The sequence below is a fragment of the Trichomycterus rosablanca genome, chromosome 13, assembly GCF_030014385.1.
Source record: "Trichomycterus rosablanca isolate fTriRos1 chromosome 13, fTriRos1.hap1, whole genome shotgun sequence".
Lineage (NCBI taxonomy): Eukaryota > Metazoa > Chordata > Actinopteri > Siluriformes > Trichomycteridae > Trichomycterus > Trichomycterus rosablanca.
The window spans coordinates 34,344,902-34,355,039 of record NC_086000.1 but is presented as its reverse complement, the minus strand read 5'-3'; the positions used below and the strand labels follow the sequence as shown (position 1 = coordinate 34,355,039).

At 43.2% G+C, this 10,138-nt stretch overlaps 1 protein-coding gene across 1 annotated transcript in view; it reads right to left on the bottom strand.

The window, feature by feature from the left end:
* Positions 1–3,594: 3,594 nt before the first annotated feature.
* ccdc85ca (coiled-coil domain containing 85C, a) overlaps positions 3,595–10,138 on the bottom strand; it is a 103,562-nt gene continuing 97,018 nt past the window's right edge. The window contains exon 6 of the mRNA XM_063007301.1: positions 3,595–5,988. Coding sequence (XP_062863371.1) covers positions 5,899–5,988 — 90 coding nt within the window. The 3' untranslated portion in view covers positions 3,595–5,898. The remainder of the gene's footprint in view (positions 5,989–10,138) is intronic.

The window sequence follows — 10,138 nt, the reverse complement described above, 5'->3', positions numbered from 1 at the left end:
CTCAGATCAACCCAATCTGACACTGTTGGTATGAATTGAAACTCTCACTGTGAGTCACAAGTAACTATATTTAAAAAATCTAAGCCAAAAGTGAACCAAAGTTTAATGCACAAAGTGTCTGATTAAAGGTTCAAAAATATATGGATGTTAACGTTTTTACAGGCAGGCAAGCAGTAGCCTAGTGGTTAAGGTAATGGACTAGTAATCACAAGGTCGCAGGTTTAATCCCCACCACCAGGTTGCTGCTGCTGGGTCCTTAAGCAAGGTCCTTAACCCTCAATTGCTCAGACTGTATACAGTAACTGTAATGCAAGTCGCTTATAATAAAGCCGTCTGCTAAATGCCAAAAATGTAAATGCATATGACAATATACGTTATATAATTTGGGTGCAACAGAGACTTTGTTTCCAGCTACAATAGCCATGAAGCTCCAGTACAAAACTGAGGAAGCAAACTTCAAACAACATGGTTTGTCAGATCAACCAAACCTTTTTTAAATTACTAGAAAAATAAGAACATTGGACTGGTCTAAATCAGGGATAATTGTGGGAATGCTTTTCCACTCATCAATTTTGCACCATATAGACTATACCCCATGTTATTCCTCCCAATCTAGTTGTATCCATTTGGCTTCCTCTACTGCTGCAGGACCTCCACTCCTAACCGAAGAGGGTCTGCCAAACACACGCCCCTCTGAAACGTGTGTGCAGTAGCCGACGGCTTCTTTTCACATGCACAAAGTTTATATAGAGATCCGTATCACACATGGAGAATCACACACTGATCTCCATTATTCCCCGTCTCTGTGCAGATGAAAGCAGAGGTCATAAATGCAGCAGTTAAGAGGAATTCCTGTGGCCTCTCTCCCTTAAAATAGCCAATCATTGTCTGTGTAGGCGCCCAGTCGGCTGCCTGGGTTCGAGATGTCAGCTCTGGGGGGCTAGCATGTTTTACTACTGTGCCACCCGAGCACCCGACTATACCCCACATTCTTAACAGTTATGTTTTACCCAGGCATGTCAGACAGTCCAGTTTTTCTTGAGATATTTACTTAATAATAACTGATTTTTGTTAAAGCTCCAGAATTATTCAGCTAACAGAAGAAGCAAAACTCATCCGTTCCCTTTAAGTCTGCAGTTTTGTTCATGCGTGATCTTCCTGCTGCATGTGTGTTAGAGCGAGAGCTGCTGATGTTCCGAAAACGTCTGACCGATTCACGTCAAAGCCATTCTCGCTGCCCGGGGCACGGCAAGCTGGTTACAGAGTTCAGCGTTTAACAGCGAGACATTCGGGACGCTGCGGTACGTGTTGTAGGAATGATTTAAAGATTCGAGGCTGTAAGTGTTGATCAATATTAAAAGGCTTCAGCAGCTCTACAGCTTAAACAAATTCATTTTGCTTATTGCATCTCGTACTTGTGATGATAAATGTTTCCTGAGCTGCAGGTCATGATATCACAGATTTATCACGAGTATAAAGTGTGTTTTAGTGAAATTTAATTCTGATCGAATAAGAATGGACCTTCAGAACAAACTGTATCAAGCTTTGCTGTTCTTGCGCTGCTGTGAGTTACACCATAAAATCTAAATTCATGACACAGTCATACACAGAGTTTTTTTTGGGTTAATACATGATTCAGCCAAAACATTAAAACCACCCCCTCAAAAAAGAGGAATTCTGTATGCCACTGCCAGGAAAATATTAAATATTGGGCTGATCATATTTCCTTGTAGTTGGCATGTTGAATGAAGCAGATCTGATCAGCATAAAGACTCGAGTGACTCTGAAAAGCCAAATTATTGTGGTCAGACAACTGGACTGGGTTTAAGTATCTACGAAACTTTCATGGTTGCACATAGGCAGTCAGGGTGAGTACCCACTGACAGTGGTCCAAACTGGGACAAGCCACAAACCACCAACAGGGAATTAAAATAACAGATTTGATCCAAAATGTAGTGTTAGATGTTAGTTAGAGCAGTTGTAGCCTAGCGTTTAAGCCTAGCGTACTGGACTAGTAATCGAAAGGTTGCTGGTTCAAGCCCCACCACTGACAGGCTGTCACTGTTGGGCCCTTGAGCAAGGCCCTTAACCCTTAATTGCTTAGACAATAAACTGTCACAGTACTGTAAGTCGCTTTGAATAAAAGCGTCTGCTAAATGCCAGAAATTTAAATTATAGTTATTGTTATGTCCATATATTTACGGTATATAGGGCAGTTGTAGTCTATTAGTGAGATACTGGACTAGTAATCAGAAGGTCGCTGGTTCAATCCCCACCACTGCCAGGCTGTCACTGCTGGGTCCTTGAGCATGGCCCTTGACCCTCAATTGCTCAGACAATAAACTGTCACAGTACCGTAAGTCACTTTGAATAAAAGCATCTGCTAAATGCCAAAAATTTAAGTTATAGTTATGTCCATATACTTGGTATCAGGCCTAGTACTTCTCCACTATACGATCACGGCCTGATACCATAAGTATATGGACTTAAGCAAAACTTACATCTAACACAACATTTTTGATGAAATTTAATGATTCATTCTGCTGCAGTAAATGAATGCTTTTGATGGTGGTGAAGAAAACCCATGCAGACACATGAAGAACATACCAATGTACTAACACCAAAAGCAGCTAAAGCTCATGGTCAAACCTGAGACACTGGAGCTGTGCAGCACTGACACTTTCTAACACTAAAACAAATCCAGTCATTGTCCTGCCACACAGATTTGGAGGGTCACATCAGGAAGGGCATCCGGAGTAAAAACTGGGCTAAATCAAATATGAGGTTGAACGGGCCGCTCAGGTGGTGCAGCAGTAAAAACACACGCTAGAACACCAGAGCTGGGATCTTGAATACATCGTAACGTGTCTCAGCTCTGTCTGCCGGCTGGGCTGAGCGGCCACATGAACAACGATTGGCCTGTTGTTCATATAGGGGTGGGATTAAGCCGGATATGGGTCTCTCTCATGACTGGTGCAATTACGACCTCTGCTGGCTGATCGATGGCGCCTGCACAGAGGTGAGAAAAGAGTGCTGTCAGGGTGTGTCTCTCTGTACACAGGGCTGATCCGCATATATATATATGCACTCGCCTAGTGTGGGTGACAAAATGCATACAGCTGCTGCCCATGTGTCGGAGGGGATGTGGGTTAGCTTCATTTTCCTCAGATCAGAGCGGGAAAAGGCATTAGTGAAGCGTGAAGGGGAAGCGTGATGCAATCGGGCAATTGGACGCGCTAAAAAGTCGGGAGAAAATGCATAAACAAAATATATATATATAAAAAAATATATATATGAGGTTGAAGGACCTGCTTTGGCGACTACTAATGGGGGCAGTTTAAAGGAATCATCGCTTATTAGCTACATTAGCTTCAGCGCAAAACTAAAGAAGCAAACTTCAGACTCGTAATATCTGGTCTTGGCTGATGAACGATGTTAATATAAGCGGAAAGTTCCAGTTTACACAGTAATATTCCAGTACTAGCAGGATACACAAATAATTAAAAACAGAAACATTCAAACAGCATTTGCACAGTTCTGGATTAGAATGAGGTTTAAGACCTATAGAATATCATGATTGTCACACAGGTCTATAATAAAACACCTCGGTACGTAGACGACAGTGTGTACAGCACAGCACATCACTGGAATGACTGATGTAACAACAACGTCCAAAACCAAACAGCGCTCTGTTTATTTGTTTATTTATTCATTTTGGCATAAATATAAAACGTGTAGGTGTGAGAAAATCCCTGGGCAGATCTGTTCTCCGAAAAAGCAAAGAGCGAAGCAATCCTGGAACGTAGTTAAGTAAATAAAAAGACAGGCTAGTCTGCTACAACGTATTTAGCATGGGTTGTTTAAAACGTATCCACATTAAAAGCAGTACAGGTTTAAAATAAGTGGTTCAGCTACATTTCCACAGGAGTGTTCAGGGTTTATCAAGCAAAACTGACGCTTCAGACTGTCAGTCTGTTAGTAACGGATTCAGTAGCTGCCGTACTGAATCCTGCTTGAGTAGAAACATTATTCAGGAACTCAGAAATGTGAAGCTGCGTTCATAAGGATATTTATGGGTTTTTCGAATGTCAGAACACGTGATTGTTAGTGCATTTGGGATTCTGAATCATGGAATTAGGAGTCTGAACTGCAAAGCGTCATTAAAGACACAATTCCACTGGCTTACTGGGAGATGTTACTACACCAGTCACTACTCGTAGTGCAGCGAAATACAGTAAGCATGAAATGAGTCACTTTCAATATTATAATTCCGCTAGCACACCAGTTTGAATCTCGACTGGGCGCCATCTAGCAAGCACAATTGGCAGTGCCTGCAGCAGACAAAAACTGGCCACCGTGTCTGCTGGGTGGGAAAAAGGCCAGCCTAAGTAGGTGGGGTCTTCAAACGCTGTGCAAGGACCCTGGCGAGGCGCCAGTGCACAAGTGGATGAGCCTCATGTGCGAATGTGGTGAAAAAGAAGGGTTTGAAGGACTGCGCACGCGTCGGAGGGGGCGTGGAGCAGGGAGATATACTCTCCTCGAACGAATCGGGATACCCAGCAGCAGAAGACTAATTGGCTACGCTAACTCGGGAGAAAAAGGGAGAAAAGACATGAATAAATGTTTTTAAACCTTGTGAATGCAGCATTAGGTGCGTTTCCACCGGAGGAACCAGATCCACTTCCAGCTCCTGGGTCAAATCTTTCTGCAAACTCAAAACCACTAAACAGGACACTGGAATGAATTCTGCACAGGTTTCTTTTTTTTCTTAGGCTTGGAACACACGTCTTGTAAATATGTAAACCCAAGTGCTCCCAGCTACAGGAAGAAATATGTTGTTGGGCACACAGGGCAGTTGTAGCCTGGCGGTTAAGGTACTGGACTAGTAATTGAAAGGTCACTGGTAACTGCCAGGTTGACACTGTTGGGCCCTTCAGCAAGGCCCTTAACCTTTAATTGCTGGGATAATATTCGGTCACAGTAATGTAAGTCACTTTGTATAAAAAGCATCTGCTAAATGCCAAATGTAAAATAAATGTAAGCGTGAATGGTGCAGCGGTCTGACCTGCTAGCACCCCACTGTGGAGTGTTCAAACCCGCCAGTTCGGATCTCAGCAGAGCTATCGACCTGGCTAGGTGTCAGTTGGCCGTGTTTGAGGGAGGGAAGGTTGGATGGGTTTTTTCCCACTGCGACATGTGAACCCCAGGACTGGTCAAGGAGCCTGTGAGAGTGGGGATGGGGGGGGGGGTCACATTGAGTCTAACGTGGCTCTGTGTGGGAACCTAACACTGGCAAGTGGACAGTGGTAGCTCAGTGGTTAAGGTACTGGACTAGTATTCAGAAGGTTGCTGGTTCAAGCCCCACCACTGCCAATTTGCCACTGTTGGGCCCCTGAGCAAACTGTATTCAGTCATAATTGTGATGCCGCAAACGTAAATGATAAGAAGTGGCTACTTAGCAGGACGCTGTTGTACTGAATGTTGCAAATCGGTCAAACTTGAGCTTTACAGAATGGCCACCAGGCTAAAACTGCATTTGTAAGTTTGCTGAAGCATATTTAATTGTATTTAACTATTTCATACTTCATCACTGCTAAATGTCACACAGTACATGACTGTCTCAGTTTCCGAAATCCAGCTCATCCAGTAACTGTGTGGAAGTTCTTGCAAAGGTTTCGAGAAACCAGTGGAAACGCACCTCGTTCCTGACCCTGATCACTGGATTTGATCAGGCGGCTTGAGCAAATGAAGCAAATGAAAGCTGTAGACTGTCAGCAGTGAGCGGTAGGAGTGCAGTTCCGTGTACTGATTCGGCTCCAAAGTGCTGAAGTGGTGGTCCTCCTCTTCTCCTGGACAGCTTGGTGTCGGTTTGTCGCCGTGTGCCGATGGATGGCGGAGCTACATAGGGCCTTTAAACTGGTTTCCAGAGAGATGCTGCCGTATGGATGGTTTGGAACCTGCTGCATCGCCGAGCTTCCGCCAAACCACCTGAACATAGTTCAGAAGAAGAAACAGAGAAGAAAGGAGGAGGGAGGAGAGAGAGAGAGGGGGGCAGGTGTTATATAAAGTTTCAGTTATGGAGCGAGTGAAGAGGGCGGCGGGGGTCGATGCCACACTGACACATGAAGGTCTAATTCCACTGAGAATAAAGGAGTCATTGTGGCTGTGTGTCACGTCAGTGATTGTGGCCCTGACAGGCGAGGGTTCTGTGAGTACAGACATGTCTATGAGGGAACAGTTCAGCTTTGTAGCTCCCACACTCCCCACCCTGGCCCCCGTTGGTTTTAGCAGAGGCCCCTCTACCTTGGCCTGACCTGATCTCCCTCAGTCCGTTCTGTACCAATCTGCAAACTACTGTGACGTGTGATCTCCAGGACTGGTCAGGGCACCTGGGAGTGTGAAGATGGGAAGTCACATTGAGCCCAGCGAGGCTCTCCATACACGTGAACGATTCCAAACAAGAATGTCATTGTACTATACATGTATATAAACCGAGCAACCATAACATTAAAACCACCTCCTTGTTCCTACATGTACTGTCCATTTTATCAGCTCCACAATGGTCAGGACCACCACAGAGCAGGTATTATTTAGGTGGTGGATCATTCTCAGCACTGCAGTGACACTGACATGGTGGTGGTGTGTTGGTGTGTGCTGGTATGAGTGGATCAGGCACAGCAGCGCTGCTGGAGTTTTCAAACACCTCACTGTCACTGCTGGGTAGGAGTGTCTAATAGAGTGGACAGTGAGTGGACACGGTATTTAAAAACTCCAGCGGCGCTGCTGTGTCTGATCCACTCATACCAACACACACTAACACACCACCACCAAGTCAGTGATCCACCACCCAACTAATACCTGCTCTGTAGTGATCCTGGGAGAGTCCTGACCATTGAAGAACAGCATGAAAGGGGGCTAACAAAGCATGCAGAGAAACAGATGGACTACAGTCAGTAATTGTAGAACTACAAAATGCTTCTATATGGTAAGTGGAGCTGATAAAATGGACAGTGAGTGTAGAAACAAGGAGGTGGTTTTAATGTTATGGCTGATTAGTGTGTGTGTGTATATACTGTATATATATATAAAAAAATTTATCGTTTGACAGCCCTAATATATATATATATATATTAGGGCTGTCAAACGATAAATTTTTTTAATCGCGATTAATCTCAGAATTTCAAATAGTTAATCGCGATTAATCGCATTAAATAAAATCTGTGTAAATGTTATAGAAAACAATGTTTTTTAAGTGAAATGTGAAAAGTGGACGTTTCTACACGAAGTGAGTGTGTTTTGACCTTTTTGGGGCTTCCATAGTTCATGGACTAGCGTGCTTGACTCCGGTATTCAGTGCCGTAACAGAATAAGTTAATAAAGTGTTTTGCTCCCGACAACTTGTGAATATACCGTGTATTTATTTCTTTATTATGCAAGTGCATCCCTACGACGCTCAGTTATATTATTTTAACAAACCGCAAATGAACAACGGTGGCAAGTCCGACATTAAAACGTTTGTTCTACCAGTCAAGTCTCAACATGAACTAGAATCTGCGTTAACGGCACTATTTTTTTTAATCGCGTTAAATTGAGATTGCGTTAATGCGTTATTATCGCGTTAACTTCGACAGCCCTAATATATATATATATATATATATACAGTATATACAGTATATATGTATGTATTAGGCACACCTACTTGGTATGTACATTCATTTGTTATTTTCTAAGCTATTATTATTATTATTTAGTAATAATATTAGTAATAAGTAATATTTTAATAAAGTGCTGTCATTTTGGGACATAGGAAGCTGCCCAGGTAATGAAGTGGGCAGCAAGGCAGCTCACTAGACCCCCATTCCCCTAATTGGACCCCCTATTGGACCCCCAGGAACAGGTTGTTTGGGTGGTGGTACATTCACTGGTATAAATTTACAGATCAAAATGTGCAAAGTTACATCTGTTTCTCTAGATAAATTTACACGCCGGAAGTTTCCGTCACAAGTAATCCCAAACCACCTGATGTGACGGAGGCTTTTCATCCTAATCCTGTCCTGATCCGCTCTGCTTTGTTCTAAACTGAGTAATCCTGTCCACTTGGTCTAGCATCAATCTGTTCTGTCTGCGATCTTCCTCCTTTTCTTTGCCAATCTGTCCAATTTTGCTTCTCCACAGCTGAGAGGACGTCAACAGACCTGCATTGTTTTCTCCATTCATTTTTAAATGCTCTGCAAACTGCACCATAAACCCCATAGAGATCCTGCAGTAAAAACCAGTCGTAAAAATTCCACCGCTGTGGTCACTAAAACACCGTCCTCATCGAAGCTGTGCCGGTAGAACTAACAAAACATGCTGGCGACACTCGTAAAGCATGATCACGTTTCTCTGAAGGTTCCTCAGACTGTTCTGGTCCTGATTATGAAACAGCATTGATTAGAGCGGCGTGTTCTCATTCCTGACCCTGCTGTAACCCCAAAGCACATATTTTACTATTTAACCTCTTTTAACCTCAGGGAGGGTTTGTTAATGAGGGGATGAGTAGAGTCAGGTGTGTTGGAGCAGAGTAAAGAAACGGTACCAATCAAAATGTCAATATACGCTAAAAGAAAACAGAAAATACACACAGCTCACTTACTACAGACGTCTAAGGAGAGGTGTTGGTGCAGTCAGTGAAGGCTTATGAAAAACATACGTTTCTGTGATTGGTTTACATAAATTCCTAAATGACAATGACATAAATGACAGTGACATAAAAAGGTAATGAAAATCAAAAGCTGAAATCTCTCATCCAATTCTTCATTTCAGATCCTCTCAAGCCCCAACAGACTGGATGGAGAGCGTCTGTGAACAGCTTCTGTGATCTTCAGGTTTCTCCACAGATGGGTTTCAAGTCTGGGCTTTGGCTGGACCACTCAAGGACAGACAAAAGCCCTGAAGTCACTCCAGTGTTGTTTTGGCTGTATGCTTCAGGCCTTTTAGAAGCACCCTATAGCATGATGCCTTCTCGTCAGGGTTTCGTGCTAGTGATGGTATTAGCCAGGTAATGTATAGTGCCTGTTTTTCACCAGACACGGTGTTTGCTGTTCTGCCCAATGAGTTTTCAGCTTATCAATCAAGAAAATCTGTTCCCTCATCTTAGCAGAATTCTCCATAATGCTGTTTAGCAAACTTCAAGCAAGCTATCATATGCTTATTACTCAAAAATGTTTTCCGTCCTGCCACTTTGTCATAAAGACCTGGTTTATAGTGCTGCAGAGGTGGATGTCTCTTGGCAACAAGGCCAATGTTGCCCAGATGCCCAATTTGGGAAGGTTTACGGTTGTTCCAACCTTCTATTTTAAAATTATTGAGACCACTGTGATCCTGGGAGCACTCCAATCCTTAGCTATTGTTCTATACCCTGTTCCTGACCTATACATTGCCCAAATCTGAGGAAATCGGCAGACGTTTACATTTTTGCAGATGCTTTTACTCCAGATGACGTATTCAGGCCAACACAATCCCAGCTAGTGATTGCCCAAGAGGATGGGATGAGAGATTTCAGCTTTTGATTTTATCACCTTTTTATGTCACTGTCATTATGGGTGATACCGTGTAGCTCAATTTAGCGTAGTCAATTTGTCTTCCGCTGCTGGAGGATGCCTGATTGTAGTCGAGGTGGGTATATTGCTGCTCACGCCTCCTCCTTAGCGGAACCCTTTTTTAACCTATGTACACTGCACATGCCCTCTCTATCTGCTAATCAGGAAGACCCCACCCACATAGTCCGGTCCTCCCGCCCTAGCAGAAATGTGTCTGATGCAGGCACTGCCAATTATGCCCGCTAAAAAATTATTGAGACCACTGTGATCCTTGGGAGCACTTAAATCCTTAGCTATTGTTCTATAAATCGGCAGACGTTTACATTTTTGCAGATGCTTTTACTCCAGATGACGTATTCAGGCCAACACAATCCCAGCTATTGATTGCCCAAGAGGATGGGATGAGAGATTTCAGCTTTTTATGTCACTGTCATTATGGGTGATCCTGTGTAGTTTAATGGATACAAGTAGCAGCTATAAACATTAAAAAAAAAAGATAAGGTTAAATGGTTTAAATAATAAATCTCTGTGTATCTTATTTACTCTTAGACTGAGAA